Raw genomic sequence first — 18,827 nt, forward strand, 5'->3', positions numbered from 1 at the left:
GCTAAACTTGTCAATAATGGCTTTGTCTATATTTCTGTATATTTATTTATTTTGTGGGAATCTATTGATCCCTAAAGATGAAATTTGTCTTGCATTCCCCCTCCACGGGGAGGTCAAAGGTCAGGGGCAGCTACAGGGCAGCACCCCTGGATATTATATGAAGGTTAATAAAAAAAAAAGCTTGATTTGTTTGACAACCTTTTCTACTTTCAAACTAACTGAGCAAATGATTCATAGACCGAGAGTATGTGAGATAAAGATGCGTTTCAAAGAGATTTCTTTCCATCTCCAAATATACAGATGTGTGATGTGATGTAACAGATTTACTCCAAAAAAAAAAAAAGTGCTTTTAGACTGAATAGCTGGATCTATGATGTGCTAAGCATTTCTGTGTAAAGCAAGTACAAGGGGGTTTAAGTTTGGACTGAAATGCCTTAAAGCCCTGAGGCTGCTTTAAGTGTGAAGGAAAAAAAAAATAAAAAAGTTATCAAATTAATCAGTTATTTCTGTCATTGTGCATTCAGCTGTGTTAACAAAACAAAATTTAAATAAATAAAATAAAATTGCATCACTGTACACTGATTGTAACACTGTATGCAGTGTTACAATCTCTGTAGAGACTGGAAGATTTTATCTAAAATACATGATTTACAATTTTGCACTTACTGCAAGAGAAACTTGTCAGGCTGGCAATGCATGTTTGCATTTTGTTTGAGGAAAGCTCAATAGCATTGTATATGGTTAGTTGAGGTGCATTTGTAAAACCAAGCGTAAATGAAATCTGGATACAAGACGCATGTGCATAGAGTGTCTGAATCATAATATTAAAGATTTGAGATACAATTCAGAATAGTATGATGATCAAAAGAGCATCGCAAGGTGATATGATGTTCTTATCATTTCTAAATGGAGAACTTTTCCAACAGAAAGCTGTCGGAGTGATATTAGTAGAGCGCAAACGTTAAAACGAGCAAAAACTAAAATGATTGAATCCCCTTTTACACAATCCAATTCATAATAGTGCTTGTTTTACCAGTCAAACATCATTTATTTAACTCTAAATTATTAATTCAATCACTATATGAAACACAAATTGCTATTAAGAAAATGTAGCATAATATGTATTAGTAGTTTTCAAAGGGCTAATTCTTTAAATAGTACCTTGAATAATTGTACATCACCACTTCAATATTTTTGTTCTACAGTAGGGACATTCTGTTTTACTAGGTGCACAGTTCTCACATAGAACATAATGTTGGCAAGGCTGCAGAACAATGCAACGATCATGCTTTTGGCAAACTATACATTTCTTTGACTGAAGCTGATATATTACCTGTTGGGGGGAGAAAAGAATGAGTATCAGCTGCAACTTAGGAAAACAGAGTTCATGCAGACTTTTCAAATGAGCATGCTTGATGACATGGGTTTGAGTGATAGCCTGATAAACGGTTTTAATTATGCAGATGCTACAAATGAAATGCTATGTGTGATCTAGTCTTTCTTACCCCGTCTATAAGGTCGAGGTCATTACGCAGCTGACTCTGGATGGAGTGAAGCTTAGACAAGGGGAGCTGGTCCAGCTCTCCGTAGCTGCGTAATAGAGGTGTTCCAGGGGTGCGACAAAGCACATCAAAGTCCCCTTGGAGCTCTTTCAGCTTGCGCTCTGTCTCCTCCCACTTCTGTTCTGCCAGCTGCCGCTCTGCCTCGGCTGATTTTGCTTGTTCCTTTGCTTCGTGAGCGTCTTTCTGGCAAGCTTCACAAGCCTGGAACAAAGTGGAATCTGGCGATGTAAAAAAAACTTGCAACCGTTGAAAATGAAAAGGTATTGTGTTACACTGGGACACGTAATGCTGTGTGAATTCAAGAGGACACTGACTTGTTTGACCTGGTGCCAGGCCTCCTCCCACTGTTTGATCTTCCTCTTGGCCTCATCCAGCTCTCGAAACAGGCGGGCCAGATCAGCGCTGCTGGTTGTGGATGTTACGCTGCTGAAAACTGGAGATGGACTGGGGGAAAAGCTGCCACTTACAAAGTCCCATATGTTGCTAGCTCCTCCATTCAAGCCTAGGTAGATGATGCGAGAAGATCACAAGACCAAGCACACCAAGTTAGTAGTGGCTCTGCGCAGAAATGGAAATGATCATTTAGAGCAAGTTTAGATTGTGACAAGTCTGTCTGATGATTAACTGAAACTCCTTTTAATCCATAGTTTTGAGAAACTGGGTACAGCCTCCTTTCAGTTTTCTTATTTTCTCAATTTAATCATTGGGAAATGTGTAATTTTTTCTCAAATAGCTGTATTTCTTAAGTCTATAATCTGACTATTATGTATGGGACTAGATTAAATGTTTAAATAAAGTGGAAGGAAGCGCCTTCAAATACGTATATATAGTATATATTTGTATATATATATATATATATATAATTTGTGAATGTACTAGTAATGAATAAGAATCTTTAGATATTCTTATTGAGATATTTCAGAGTAGATTTTCAATCCAAATCTACTTTAAATGCTTTCCAGTTCAAGCTAAATGTCTGATGCTATCAACTTACCCAGAGAGTTCTGGGAAGAGGAGTTAGGTGTTCCCAGGAGGCCGTGCTCTTGCTTGGCTAACATGGCTGAAGGTTGATTTGGCTGCGATACCATCCCAGACAGCAGGGACTGGGACAGGGACTGGGACAGGGAGCTCAGAGGGGAGGTGGAGAGCGATGATGAGGAATTAAACGAGGAGGATCTTGCAAGGGAGCCAGGAATGTTAACTGGGGCAGATCCAGCTAGCACCCTTTGACCTACAGGGAGAAAGGAAATAGTGTTATTACTCTTTTTTTAATATAAACATTGGTTAGACTACTTCTGAAAAAGTCAAACAACAAGCAATTGTACAAACTAGGTGTTCTTACTTGCCAATCCTACGCTGTTGTCTTGCTCCTCTAACTCCTTATCAAGAGATGCAACATTAATGTCACTAAAGTTCAGGTCAAGCGCAGATCCTGTGGGGAAGAAAACATTGGACTGAGATTTGACAACAAAATACAGAATGGTGGATGTCAGGGTTCAGCACATCAAAGTTGACCCCATTTACAGTCGCCTTTGTGTCCACTTACCTATAACAGACTCCACTGTATTGCTCCCTGGATAGAAAGGGGTGGCTTTTGCATTCATTGTTGATAAGGTGGTGGGTGAAGAACTATCTGAGCCAATACTAGAGGCCAAGCTGGATGTTATACTGGAGGTAATGCTTGATGCCAAAGGGTTCACCACAGAGAATACAGTATTTTGTGTCTAAAAGGGAAGCACACAAAGGTGTTGTTTTACTAATGGCATTAATTACAGTTTGAGTTAACTAGGAGGAAATCTGAGGCCCTTTACCAGGCATAAATAAGAGTCAAGACAGACAGGTCAGCTATTAACAGCTATCAACATTATATAAACAATCTATGACCTCGCGCTCTGCAAGTGCTTATGGCAAATCTTCCTCATGGCTTGGTCAAGTGCAGCATCTGTGTGATATTGCAGTGATATTGAGTGTCTACAGACACACAAAGTAAAAGTAACCTATATCAACACAAACCTGTTTGTCTTGGTCCATCAATTTCTGATCCATCAGTCCCTTATTCTTGATCTGAAAATGATTGAATAACACAAAAACAGCACATTTCAATGACAAAAATCTCAGGTACTAACCTTTATCAACTAAAGTCGTTTTTACACTGCATTTAGCCCGGGCTAACGACCTTTTAGGAACCTATTTAAACCCAGGCTTATCCTTTTACACTTACACTTTCCAAATAGGGAGAACTATGACTTCAGCCCAGAGCTGGCTAGTCCGCTCTGGGTTAATCGCAACATGAGTGGCCCATCTTTGGACTACCTGGAAGAGGGTGGAAAGTAGCTAAATAGGCCTCAGGGCAACTCTTAATGTAGAGCTAAGGACCGCCCTGGCCTAGTGTGCAGTGTGAAAATCACTTAGTAGTCTGACCCCAAGATTGTGCCTCTCAGAATGTATAAATATGCAACCTTTATCATAAATATCACTCCAGAAAGGCACACCAAATGAAAAATATAAGGAAGTTCAAAGGCGAAAAGCAGCCACCCAGGCATAATATACTCAATACTGTTTAGACCTGGCATATTTTATGAAGAACCCACTTCAAATGCATTATCGAGTGCCACCTCAAACATCTCATCAATTCTGATTATGAATCAGAGGTATGTGGTGTTGGTGGAAAAAAGCAAAATCTGCACTACTTGTGAATATTCTACTGAAATGTGTTTTGTTAAGCAGCGAGGAAAATACTTTAACACATGAAATAGCCTAAAAACTATGGCCTGAAATCAGAAAAACAAGGATTTATGAGCATGAAATTTCTAATGAAATGCAAAAGAATAAGACTAATGACAAATAATGAAACAATGAGTCAAAATGAATGAGCATGATACAGTAAGTGCCAAGCCCTAGGTTATCTATGTGTAGTGGTCTTCCTGAAGCTGAAGAGAGCAGTCTGTGTACCTGATCCTCACGTTCAAAGCCCGGAGCTTTAGGATAGTTAGACGTCAGAGATGAGACACTGGATGTGGAGGACTCTGAACATAAACTACCATTAGTTAAGGATTTGGGCCTGCTGATGGATCCCACTGGGGATAACAAACTGTTGCTTCCTGAGCTTGGCGTTACAGTTGGGCTATTAGAACATAAAACCTGAGGAAGAGAAGTGCACATGATCTTAATAAAATGATGATGATGATGATCCAAAAAAATAAAAAATCCATCATTCTGAGTGGAGTACGAAAGGTGACGACTGCTAGAATTATACTGATATCTACATCAGATTGGGAAAATAACATTAAAGTGCAGGCTTGCTGTTTTCCACTACTTAAGTATCCTCTTCAATTTTCCACTCTCTCTTTGAGACACAAGCTGCCTCTGTTCTCTAAAACTAACACAGTGATGAAATGTAAAGCAGCAAAAAGAGTAATAATGACACATCGAGATGCGAAAAAGGAAACAGGGAAAATGACAAAATGTGAAACAATGTAGACAGATAAATGCCTGGCTTGCATCCTACTGATGGATTTCAAGGAAGAAGTTCTGTTGAATTGACACTTAGGTAGTTACTCTACAAAAGCAGACATTTCCATAAAATTTTATAAAATTCTACATAATTAATGCACAGGAAAATTCAAACCATCTCAGGCAATCCAATGCACTTTGATGATGTTATAGGATTGCATTTTCCTTGAGCTTGACAACTCAGAATTCAACAAAAATATTGGCAAATTCTAGGACAATGTCTTACTCTTGCAAGCCAACACCCTAAAAGTCAGTTTTGATATCAGACAGAGGGTAGATGTATCAACAGAGGTCTGAAAACATACACTTCCTACTTGGCCGTTGCTACTGGTTGCGCTGGTAGTGGAGTTTCCTCCACTGTTCCACTCACTGACTGGACACTCTGAATACTGCTGAGAGCCCAGCTGGGACTGTGAACCTGACTGTATCGCTGTCAGCAATGAGCTCATGGTCTCTTCTGTAGAGGGAATTCCTGAAAGGATTAAAACAAACATTCAAATGCACATGCTGCATAAACAAGTAGCTCATAAGATGACTATTTAGACAGTAGTTGGTATTGACGGACCACCACTTACTTTCTACATGTGCAAATGCACAAAACGGTCCTCTGGGGCAGTATCCAGTTTGCCTCATGTCATTGCATTTGGTAGATTTGTAGATCTTAAAAAAAGAAGAATGAATAACAAGCCAATCAGATACAGAGTAGGATGTCTGCATTAAAAAAAACACTGTCAATGCCAAATCTACCTCTGAATGGGACTGATTAGCTACAGTGCTGCATCAGTGAAGCTATACTGTCATTAAAGGCCACAACAAACATTAAAGAGATTCACAAATACTTTTATATTTATATTTTGAGAACCAGAGCAAACAATCTACCAGGATCACATGGGTGATTTCTGTGTGTATGTTCTCATCACTTCGGTCAAGTTAGCCAACAGCCCAATTCCTTGGGCTGTTGGCTTGTTGTATTCCTTATAGAGTTATGACAGGTACGCATTTCTCCGTGTTTGTGTGGGCTCTTTTAATGAATTTACTAATCCTCTCTGGTGGCACACTGTTCAGTTTGTGTGGTCCATTTGTTCATTTATTGAATCTCTGCTGGGCTCTCTATGTCCTGCTTTGAGACCTGTGTCACTTTCCATTTACAGCTACTTATAAACAAGGAATGCAACTGAAGTAAATTCAAAGGACTCAGATTTTAATCATGCAGGGTGGCACGTAGGGGGCTTAACGGTATTATGCCATCATTGGGGAAAAAAAACCCAATTGAATAAGATTGAATCCATAACACACAGAGAATCATTCCACAATCAAATTGAAGCCCTATGAACTGAAACCTAATCAAATCTTGCAGTCCCTGCTGATTTCCACAGTAGAGCCACCTCAGCATGAAAACCCTGGTGCCAACGATGCAAAGAGAAGTTGCTAAGTTACCATTATTACTAATTTTTGCTTGTTGGCATCCTTCTAGTCTGGCAATGAACAACTTCAGTGGAAGGGAAATATGTCTACCCATCAAACAACTGAATGTGATTGTTTTGGATTCAATCAACATGTTTCAATGATTTATATTTGGTTAAAATTTTAAAGTGAACCTTTTTGGTTGATACAAGCATTAAATTCTACATATTTTGCAGTAAAATCTTTATCAAATTGTGTTGTTTGACTTTTGTCAAACAAGCACTTAGATTTTAAGTTTTTGATTTTAATTGTATTTTTAATTATTACTTCATTGTGTACCAGTAGGCGTATAAAAATCCAAACAATAATATCATCCCAGATTTTTGTGGAGAAAAATTTATAAAATAAATACATACATGTATTTGTACAATACATTCATAATACACTGAAATATTGAAAAATTTAAATCTATGAAAGATTATTTGACCATTCAATGTGACACCGATATGTAAAAAACAGTTGTGGTATATAGACCCAATAATGTTGTGAGGGAAAAAACGATTCGCTCACCTCTGGGTGAAACTGCTGTTCGGTGCGAGAGTGACAATACTGGCAGCTGTCCCCGCTGTCACACTTGGAGGGCTCGCCCCACTCGTCCCCATGCTTCACATTAGGGCACGGAGTCGACCTGTGAGTCAGAGTCAGAACGTCTTAAACACACTGCAGCTACATCACTTAATATCACTCGTTATTTTCATTTAAATGGAGTCATGTCTCACCTGTACTTGAACTTTCGGGGATTTCGTCTTCGGTCTCTACTGTTATGGTAGTGGGGGCAGGCGTACCCCTGTCTGCATAGTCTTGGGGGCTTAGTACACTGATCCGTTTTATAGTTGGCTAAAACAAAATTGGTATCTGCAAGGAAGGCATCAAATATTAATGTCATTTTTCCTTTCACCATCTTATAGGCAAATAAAAAAGGATAATTCCGGTTACTGTCAACTTGGTCCTTATTTTCCTAGTCTTTAGCCATCATGACAATTGATTGTGTTCAAAATTTCATCATTTACTTCACTGTAGAGCTTTATGTACCTTCAGTTCCCCAGGAGCGCTGCTCTCCAATACACACTCAGAGGGGCCAACATAATCTCTAGCAGTTGAACCCAAAAAGCGATTAAAACACGTCCTTTCAACACAGCAACACACACACAACACACAACACTCACACTGCAATGGGACCTGCCTACACCCAATTACCAATTATCCATTGCCTGAAACTTCCACATTTTGCAGTATTAGATATGTTATTTTATGTTTATTTAATATTTATATTATTATTCGGGATTCCCAAATTGTGGAAGTGTGTCAACACAAATGGTAAACATAGCAGAGAATCCTCAATCCACCAAAGTCAGCAGTCTAAGGTATTAAAACCGTACTTATGTAAAGTGAGAACGAGCAGCCTAAAACGCATAAAGAACGCTTCCGAGCTCAAGCAACAAAATCCTGTTCTTCAACTTCTTCCAACATGACCTGAAGGCAGCAGAAGACTGGCAGCCAGAAAAGTAAACAAAGAAGTGTGTGAGCAACACTAAAAAAGTATCAAATGGACTATTATAACTGAAATGTTGTGTTAATTGTTCAATCACAGCTATTTACAGACTGGAACTGCAGTGTGAGTGTTACTGTGCTGTGACATTTTTTGGGTCCAGCTCCTGTTGGCGCTTGCTTTGGCCCTCTGAGTGTGTATTGGACAGCAACGCTCCCAGAGAACTGGAGGAACAAAAAGCTCTACAGTGAAGTAAGTGATGAAATTTTTTATCACGATCAATCATCATGACATCAAAAACTAGTAAAATAAGGCCCAGGTTGAAAAACAAAACAAAACACAGAATTATCCTTTAATTCCTGTTGTCTGGCCCTAAAGTATCCGTTTCTCACCCTGCCATCGGGGGTCTTCTGTCAGAGTCTTCTCTATCATAGCTTGGCTGGCCAGTACACCAGGTTGCAGATCAGGAATACCTTCCCCAGATCCCAACTGTCCATTTTGGAGGGCCTCTTGTGCTTGGATCTCTCTGTGAACACAAGATTATTTTAGTCTAATGCATAATTCCTCCGAAAACAAAACAAACAAAAAACCAGTGATGAACGACTTTCCTGATCTAGAATACAGAGCTAGATTCACCAGATAATATCTTTGGTTGGATTCCTTTGGATAGCAACTCGTTTCATGAGAGCTCCAAAAACTCCTTTAAAATAACCTTCAAGAACAAACGTTATTGATCCCTGAAGGAGAAATTTCTCTTTTCACTTGCACCGCTCCACAGGGAGGCGAGAGTGCAGGCAGGGTCATCTGTGACTCAGAGCCCCGGAGCTGGAAGAGATTCATTGTCTTGCTCAAGGAAACTTCATACTTCATGCTTGCTGTCACAGAGCCTTGAACCTGGTCCTGGTTAAAGGACAGACTCCCTAATTGGCTCCACTTTGAATGATTTTGAATGAAATTTGATGTGCATGCTCTAAATAACAGTGTGTCGACCAGGTTTAATTGCACAAACCAACTATAGGTTATTAAACTTAACTGAACCTAATTCTAACTATCAATACATTGTCAAATGCAAAGACACGATACTAAGGCAAATCTCTATGTGTAGAAGAGACAGAGTCCATGAAGATCACTGCCTGACTGGTGAAATGAAAAAACACAAAACTAAGACAAACTCTGAGCACATTCATCAAATTTCATAAGATGCAGCAGACAGATACCAAGATAAATGACGCCCCCTATTGGTCCATTTGAAGGAAAGCTTTTCACTGTTGCTGGAGCGTAAAGAATATTTGAATACATCGGATAAAAAAGGTCTGATAGGTGATCAGCTTGTTCACCAGTTGTTATGCAACCACATAGGTATTCTAGTCAGAGGAATCGAGGTGCACTCGACGGCGGACATTTTACAATATTTGATTCAATTTAATTTAGGAGAAAATGTTTTCTGACTCCGATGAAGGCCGTAGGGCCAAAAACTTTTGTCCATCATGAAAATTAATTAAAAGCTGCAACATATCCTTGCCGTTGAGCGCTACCCGATTACTTACCGACATTCTGAGTAAGAATCACGCACCAACTGGTCTGAGAGCTGTAACCAGCAATCTTAGTGACAATATAGGTATTCTGTTTCCATTACATCTAAATTGGCTGAACTGTTCATGTTCTTGTGTGGCTCGTGAGAGAAAAGTTTGGCAGCGAGAAGAGAGGCTACTATTTGCTTTGTATGTCACCTGATATCATAGACTGGGGGTCGGAGATCATGTGGCCCATGAGCAAAAGCACAGTGTAGGCCATTCTTCACACAATGCCCTCGAGCATCTGTCTCATGGATACAAGTGCCAGTCTTGTAATAGCGTAGATGGTACTTGCGCTCTGTGTCACCAGTGGTCCGGTGTAAATAAGGACAGCTAAAGGGGCAAAGATACAGCAGAAACATTTATCAATTCAGCATTAATAAAATGATTTGGCAATACAGTGCAACCTCCCTTATCCAAACCTAAAATCCAAACTGACCAGTTAACCAAATGGCTGTAATGAACAAAATATGCAGTGAGAGAGAACATTATTTTGTATTATTTGCGTGAACCTGCTGCAAGTTAAAGAAAGGACTGTAGGCTACACACCTTTTTGAATCATGTTTCATATTTTGAACAATGTTTGTCCAGCCATTTCGATGTTTTTCAGTCATCTAAACATTTTATGCTGGTTCAAATAACGTCCATTCAGAGAGGTTAGTGGGTATTAGTGAGGTTCTGCATAGGGTCTATCTGGATTTGTCAGAATAGGAGGAACATGGTAAAAAGGCTTTTTATAGATAAAGTCTTATTATATGTTTAATACTGCAGCAATTATACAGCATTCCTCTAAACCCACTGTGAAAGGCCATTGTTCAGTATAATTACATGTGTAGGACTGTGAAACATATTGGCATACCAAGCTTCATGAAAAGCCTGAAACAGCCAAGCGTTGCACAAGCATTTTTAAAATTCTCCAAACAATGCATTATGAAGCACACAATGCTTTTAAATTGCATTAAAGAGGAAATTCTGATAGTTGCACACATTTTCACTCATGAACAGGATTCTACTGTGAATTCAGCGCTGACTCAGTGGCAATGCCTCAAGAAATGCATAGCCAATAAGCCTCTTGAATACACAAAATTTTCCTTTCTTGAGTAGCAACAGTTGCTATAGCAACACATAAGGTCATACGAAAATAGCTGCCATTGGCAGAGGAGGAATGGGAAGAGTTGCAGTGGTTCATTCTCCATAAGTTCAACATTTTCTTATTTCTCTGTGGAGTTGCATTAAGGGCTACACCATTTTCTCAATTATAATTATAAGAATATTTAATTCTTATATTCATATAGAAACAGACTGCTAAAAGGAAATAAAATATTTATATAATAACTACTGCAAATTTCACATCCCTCTTTTTCAGGGATGTGAAAAACAGGACGCAAGTTCTAGTTTACATAATCAGTCTAGGCACGCTTATCAAACAACATTCATTATTAAACAACAGCAAAGACCAAAATATAACTACCAAAATAAAGAAACAAAAGTAGTTTGTCATTACAGGATGTTGGACCACCTTAAGCCACCAGGACAGCTTCACTGTGCCATGATGGACTCAAGTAGCTTGATCTCTGTTAAAGGGATGCAACACCATCCCACATGTGAAATCCCTTCACCTGGGCCCGTATTTACTAACCTAAACTTTGTGGCGGTTATGTGGTTACACACATAAAACTGAAAAACCAGATATTCTTACCATGCACAAATATATGTGGTGTGTGCGCAAAATAATATAATAATTATCCTAATTAACCTAAATTACTTAACCTAATTAATATACATTTTGAAATAATAATTGAAAAAGTATTTTTTTTTTTTAAAACTTAAAAAAATGTGACTACTAGCAAACCAACATGTGTTGTAAGGGTGATGTGAACTGAGCTGCCGAATTTACTTTTCATCAACTACTGCAGCAAACTCTTGATTTCTATTAAAACCCAATAACAAATTGATTTCAATAAGCAAGATATTAATTACTGTGTGACACTGTTAAGACAAAATTTAGCTTGGGACCAAAATATTTGTGCCGTCAAAATATGTGCTAGAGACACCACATGAAAATGTTAGTGGCAGCAGTGGATGTATTCTTGGTGGGCAGCCGGACTAAACTTTCAAGTGTAGTCATGCCAACCAAGAGGTGTAGTCATGCCAACCAAGTGCAAGTACAATGAGGAATGTAGTAGAGAACTTGACAAATTAAGAAAATATTATACTCTCCAGCGTTTTAAGAGAAACATTATAGGCCACTACTGACAATAATTCCAGTAGCCTTACTCACCACTGCTATAAAACAATTACAGAGGAATCTATTAACACACAATCAAAGAGTCTATAGTTTGTTTCTAGGCCAGTGAGAGTAAACTGTGTGCAGACACGGTTCAATCCCGTTTCCCCTCATTTAACACACGTCACAGTATATAATATACTTCCATGGCCAAACAGTGAACAACATGCTGAGGAAACACTTGCACACGTGTCCTGGGGAACTGATTTAAATGCTTTGGCGCTATTATCCTTGATTCAAGCACTGATTTGTTTTACCAAACGCAGCTTCAACAGTCTTCATGCCAAACACGTTTGCATTGCATTAGTAATCTGACAGCAGCAGCATCAACAAACTGACATATTCAGGAAGCGGGAGGATATCAATAATTGAAACCCGCACTTACTCGTCTCCATCTGGGCAAATGCCTGTAGTCTCGTCGTATTTCGTGCAATAAACATCGGGGCTGTAGTTAAAAGTTCCGTCTCTTCTCCTGATCGGTCGTCTTCGTCGCTGGTTGAGAAAATGCCAATGAAAGCACGTAAAGGGTCTGTGCTGCGTGCACTTGTGCTGGAGGAACAACGGGCACTGCTCTGTCCTGAACTCCTTCAAGTAGCTGAAATAATGAGGGGAAACAAAAACGTAGCATTAGGCACCAGATTTTATTATGAATACACTACCAGGTAAGTCGCGGGCAAAGAAAAAAGTTTAGCGATAGCGAGGTTTCGTGTTGCTAGTGGTGTAGCCTACAAAATGCCTTGGGTCACCAACGTTGTCTGGCTATTACCAGAAACAATACGCTTACATTTCTACGTAACACTGGTTGAATCAGCCAGAGCGTACGTCAACAAATGTGCGTAGCAAGAAGGAACTCAAAATAAGGCCGAGCTATTTACAAGCGGACTGGTTAGCGAGTTCCTGGCTAATCATTTAGCAAGGCAAGTTAACGGTATAATATTTAACAAATTATTCAAAACAAGTATTCAACTATATGAAACAATTATACATAATTCTAATGACGGTTGGCTTGTCAATTTAACGATTTAACAGTTCTATGTCACCAACATCATGATTGATATCGTTAGCGTGCAATCGCTATTTGCTAATGTAGGTAGTCACAAAGCCAGGAAAAGCACCATGTTTTTAACGCAGAGAGAGGAGTTACGGAATGCAAGAATTGCAAATGCACATAGCTGCATGTTCAAAATAAAAATATTCGGTAATAGACAATTTCGTTGTTTATTGCAGTAGCTTTACTCACGTATAGTGGGTTGGTTTCTCTGTTTGAGGAGAAGCATTGGCCGCCGTTTTCGAAACCGACGGCATTTTCAGTCAAAACAATGGAATGCGCATGCGCGTATATCTGTTGCTCGCATGCACGTCTTCCACGCCACCGCACAGCAGCAGCACGGTCACTACGGTGAAGTAGAGATCATGGTAGAGTGGCAGGGGGCGCCCCTGCCGGTTGGGTCTGTCACTTGGGTTAATTCCTGAGAGAATCCACACATTCATTTTCATATTGACAAATACTTCAGCAATAAACCACGAGGTCTTTTAGTTTTAATCGACAGTAGTTGAAAAATAATCTATACCGTTTGTGTCAGTATGAATGCTGATTTAGGGTTAGCGTATTAATATTTAAATGAGCTCTTATACGTTGACAGGTGTGCGTTTATGGGGTATTTTGTTTACAACAGCTTCGAACGCGACTCAGCCAATCAGAACTGACGCCTGGAACTACCCGCTTAAACAGAATTCTGTCATGAACAAGACGTGGTAACTTTACCAGAACGGCCATTTTTAAAATGCACAAGGTCGTAAAATATATAACTTACAACAAAGTTAATTACAGTAAAACCCAATTGTGTTTTTAGCAGCACAGAACTAATTATAATCAATATAGGAAGATTATTATTGTGGACATGGAGTCATATTAAAATAGCCTGGCTAAAGCAAAACAATCCTGTTGTCTCCCATATTTCTGCTATATGGTTGGAAGAGCTAGAACACAGTATAAATAGATAGATGACATGTATCTACATTTTTATACTGTGTTCTATAAACGCTATTATTTCTCTGCTCAACACAGACATTTTACTTCCGTAATATTTTTACATACACGGGGGATTTTTGAATGTTCAGGACTACAGTTACACATCTCAGCTCACATCGCTCCTTGCATTAAAAGCAGGACTTTAAACACCAAGAGTGTATTAATAGTGTTATTATAGTGTTGTGCTACTGAGTGTGTGTGTTGCTTTATCGCCACCCTGTGGAGTTGCCAGGACACAGAGGCAGGCAAAGTGCAGTTTTTATCTCCTCAGTGTCTAAATCCAATTAGAACTGTGATGGAAAAGTTGGGATAGGAGTTTCAGTAGGGTATTCTCCCAGGCCATGGTTTAACATGAAATAATATTGTTGTAGAATTGCCTCATGGCCACTTAGAATGCACATTCTATGATTTTATTTTATTTTTTACATATTAATGGCTACCTTATATATTTAGTGCTTATAACAACCACAAAGAATGATGTAATCAGTAGACAGATAAAGTAAATGTGTTCTGGTTTGGGAAATGATAAGGTCTCTACTTCTTGGTTAATGGCCTGTATGTTTGTTTATTATGATAAAATCTCAAACTTTTGCAGTGATTAGCCTACATCTTTTTTATGGTTTACCAGAGGACACACGTTACCTGTCTATCTCTGTTTTCTATCCATTTCAACTCAGTATTCATTCATTCTCTCTCTCTCTCTCTCTCTCTCTCTCTCTCTCTCTCTCTCTCTCTCTCTCTCTCCACCCCCCAAAACTCTTTGCGTTTTTGTGGATTTGCAAATTTGTGTTTACGTTTTTGGTGAAGTTAACGATCAAGTTTAATATTGTGATACATTCCATCTCCTTGATATCAAGAATCTCTTGGCAATGTAAACAATTGATTTGCCGATTAGCCAATCTCAAGATTAAATTCCTGCTTGCTTGCAGGATGTGTAATTCTAACCCTTTTTCTTTCCTACTGTATATCTGGGAAGCTAATCTACTTTCTTCAGCTCTTTTTTTTTTCCTGTAAGGGATTTTAATTTACAAATGCAATTATAAGTCTAATCCATTATTCAGCTGCTGAGGTCCACAGCGTGCACTGCCTTGTAATTATGCATAAGCCCTGGACTATCTAGTTGTAATTACTTTGACATGTCCCACCCCCACTCAGTGTACAGGTTGATAATGTCCAGTACCTTTCTTGTGTAAGTTTTTTTTTTTGTACTCACCATTTTCATGCATGATGCAGCAATATTTTGCTTGCTCTGTTTCTGCATATTTTATATATGCAGTTCTAACAGATTGCAGACCTGTAAATTAAAAAAACAATTATCCTAAACCTCTCATCTGTGATGTCATCAACAGGCAAAACCTGGACCTGCTCCACTGAAAATGAATTGGAAACTGAATTTGAGGAATATTTGGTTGAGCTTCGATGTCCAGATGTGCTGCATTGTCAGGTTAACAGGTATGAGCCTGAAAATGAGCCTATGTGCCTGTAAAATTACTCTGTGTACAAAGTTGATCTGTCATTCACTGCCAGTGAACAAGCTCCAGGATTTGCCTCTTGATGACATCATCAAGGGTGATGAAGGGTCATCTCCACAAATATAGAATAAACAGCCCTAGATCATATAGGAATCACTTAAAGATACTGTTTCTAATCTGTTATTAAGTGCATTTTCACTTTAAATTGGTCACACACTGATTGTTTAATCCAGCATCGTCCAGAGGAAGTTTTGTAAATGTAAGCAAGGGGAAAAGTCACACCCTTTTTCCTGTCTATGACGTCTGTTACCACAAACCTTTAACCTTACTCAGTAGTCCCAGCTGTACACACAGTCCACTGTCAACCTCTTCTCACAGCGCCTTTGCATGTGTGTGCCTATGCATGTGTGTGTGTGTGTGTGATACATGGGTGATCTTATGGGGTTGAACTTGGTGGTTCTTGGCTCCAAGCGTCTAGGTGTTGCTTGTTTATATCAATGAACTTGACAGTCCTCATTGCATTATTACTTGCCCGACTTCCTGTCTGGGTGCCCTCCGTTGCTTTGCTCCAGTCACATCGATGTGCTGTTTACACAAGAGTATAGCTGTTACGCACATTTGCATCCACGTGCCAAACACAAATCCATAAGCTTTACTCAACTCAGTCGTAACAGTGTGAAAGACAAAACTGTGAAAGGTAAAACATGTTGAATGCTTTCCTGCACAATGAGCATATACAAAATTCCTTGTAAAATTCTTGTACTTGAAACATTGCGCAAAAGAGAGCCTTTGGTATCATGATGCACCACAACAAGTTTGACATTTTTGCAGACCTCCTATAAACAATTGTTCAAACAATCCTCAAAGCTGGTTTCCCAGGCTGCTGGATTGTCACAGCTGGAATAACAGTTTGCGGTTTGGACTCCTGCTTTTCCCAGTCAAGCCGTTATCTCTTGCTGCCTCATCTACAAATACAGCTCAGGCCCACCGCAGTCCGGCCATAAACAAGTTTCGTATATTGATAGAGAATCTCCATTCTAGGTGTGATATATTTTCCTATACTCTCAATGAAAAAGCTTCCTTATTCAGTGCTAAATAATGCAAAGCAACCTCTTTAACATTCCTAGTTCTTGTAAGAATGTAAATAAGAATGGGAATATGCTGTATATTCAATATAATGTACATGACCATGGATTTTCCAAAACAGCGCAATATTACAAAAAATAATTTATAATGTTTGCTCTGACAAACAAAGAGGCTGTAAAACTTTATGACAGGTTACACGAACCTCTGTTAACAAGCCTCTGGCACTATTCAAAGCTCTAACATTTTTAAACTGCACCTGTGTAGCCTGGTAATCTGCATCGCATTAACCTGCGATCAGTCTGTTAATGAGCCTCTTTGTTCTGTCAAAACCGTTTTATCAAATGCAAGACATGATCCACCGTAGGAGAACCCCCAGCTCCAGTGATGGCCTTTAGGATCAGAGAGAGCCTGCTATCAAAATGTGTCATTGTTACAGATAAGCATAAGTTACGGATGACGCAAATGTCATACTGCGATACAGGAGACCGGTTTCATAGTACAGAACCACTTCAAGAAATGTCCAACATTACTGTCGCAAGGGCTTGACTCAGTACCAGTCATTCACAGCTGCTTTGCTCTTGAATAGTATCTGACCACCAAAGAAAATCTCCACTCACTCTCCACTTGCCTGGTCTAGGTGATCTATAGTTATAAAAATAACCATTCAAATGATTGATATGTTGCAAATTTTGTTGCAAATTTGTGCTGCCAAAAGGATTCCAGATAGCATTTAATTAGGATTCAATATGTCTGGGATCTACACACTGTCCTCAATTCTACTGAAGAGAAAAGGAAGTGAAGATATAACATTTGAACAACCAATAAAAAAACTGGATATCATATTTGTTAGCAAGAAAGGCAGAGTTAAAAAAGAAGGGTAAATATTGTTCATAATCTCTAACTACAACCTATTATGTCAGAGTAACAGAGAATATGAAATACTGAATTGATTTTCACCAGTGAGGAAATTTAGCCCAGAGGAAACAAAGGGTGAATAACTCCAAACTAGATTTTTTTCTCATGTGAATTTCGTACCCTTACAAAAAAATTTAAGAAATCTGTTCTAAAGAAATAAGTTCTAAAGAAATAAGTTCTAAAGCAAAAATCTCCAAATCGTGAATAATTGCATTCTGAAATTCTTTTCTTTTTTTATCACAGTGTGCAAAAAGTTAAGCAGTGAGAATAGCAACTGTGCAGTTTGTCTGTTTATATTTTACAACTCAATCACTGAGTGAATTCTAACCACCACTGAATGTTTGATTCTTTGTGCTGATTGAATAAATAGTTTGAGTTGAATCAGTTCGATAACACCGGGGAACAGCAACACCACAGGCATCCTTTGTATTCACTTCCCATTATTTCATTGTGCATGACTCAGAAATGGATTCTCAGTGGGTGGAACTGCTCCCATTAGACTGCATTTGCTCGATAGTAGTTTATACAACATTAAGATTTATCAGTGTGGATAATATCTCTGACTTTGATTCACTGGAAGTTAAGCAAAAGCTAATAGCATGAGTTTTAATTGGAAATCTGTTTGTCAGTAAATTCAAGAGCTCATAACTTTCCTCCAGTGTTGGTCAAGGCTGTTCATTAGTGTATGTTAGAGACTGGTAAGAAGAACATAAGACTGAAGCAGCTCCATGTTGCCTAAATTGAATGATGTGTTTACCCAGTCTCATCTCCTCCTGGCAAAACAACACCTGCCTCTTTGCTCTACCATCATGCTAACGGGAACTGACAACTGGGGTAATAACACTGTAGGTCGCGGTCGTGATATGTCAAATGAGCACTCACTGATTCACACATTTGCCAGACTCCAAATATTCAGCTCTGACATCGGATATTGAAAATCAAGCCCTTAATAAACCTTTATTCTACTTACATGATTTGGTGAATGCATTGATCTTATATGTTCTTGACTCACCTCATGGCTTGATTGTGAAAAAATATATATATTATGAATGGTCATGCCATATATTAAGAATGAAAATACTAAAATATCTCTTTAATTCAATCTAATAGGTAAGAAATATTGGAAAGTAAAGGGTATAGCAACGGTAGCCACTTAATGCATGAACACGTACAAAATAGTAAGGTTTAATTTCTATGCTGCTGTGGCTCTGTACAGTAAGAAACACATTTGCGGTCATTGGAATTCATCAATAACTTTCTCTTCATATTCCTAGAAAAGTGTGACATTTGCTTTATTTCTATGAATAAAACTAATTTGTGAACATTTGTTTGCATGGTTTACTATACATCCCCCTGAAATACAATGCCGCTTTCTTTACATAAAAAAAGTACCTGAAAAGTACAAAGCAGTGGCACAGTAATATCTCTGATGG

At 38.7% G+C, this 18,827-nt stretch overlaps 1 protein-coding gene across 2 annotated transcripts; it reads right to left on the reverse strand.

Moving 5' to 3' along the window:
• Positions 1 to 639: 639 nt before the first annotated feature.
• unkl (unk like zinc finger) lies at positions 640 to 13,232 on the reverse strand. Of its 2 annotated transcripts, XM_071920663.2 has the most exons (16): positions 13,130 to 13,232; positions 12,275 to 12,484; positions 9,759 to 9,935; positions 8,421 to 8,554; positions 7,259 to 7,394; positions 7,050 to 7,167; positions 5,651 to 5,735; positions 5,381 to 5,547; positions 4,515 to 4,703; positions 3,576 to 3,626; positions 3,109 to 3,286; positions 2,905 to 2,994; positions 2,557 to 2,793; positions 1,877 to 2,064; positions 1,506 to 1,763; positions 640 to 1,333 (listed from the first exon to the last, which is right to left on the reverse strand). In XM_071920663.2, the coding sequence occupies exons 1-16, from the start codon at positions 13,192 to 13,194 to the stop codon at positions 1,178 to 1,180; spliced, it is 2,439 nt and encodes an 812-aa protein (XP_071776764.2). In that variant the 5' UTR covers positions 13,195 to 13,232; the 3' UTR covers positions 640 to 1,177. The 2 variants fall into 2 exon arrangements, with proteins under 2 accessions (XP_071776764.2, XP_071776766.1); XM_071920665.2 differs by lacking the exon at positions 4,515 to 4,703.
• Between the last annotated feature and the right edge of the window lie 5,595 nt (positions 13,233 to 18,827).

The sequence above is a fragment of the Centroberyx gerrardi genome, chromosome 7, assembly GCF_048128805.1.
Source record: "Centroberyx gerrardi isolate f3 chromosome 7, fCenGer3.hap1.cur.20231027, whole genome shotgun sequence".
NCBI classification, from domain to species: Eukaryota; Metazoa; Chordata; class Actinopteri; order Beryciformes; family Berycidae; genus Centroberyx; species Centroberyx gerrardi.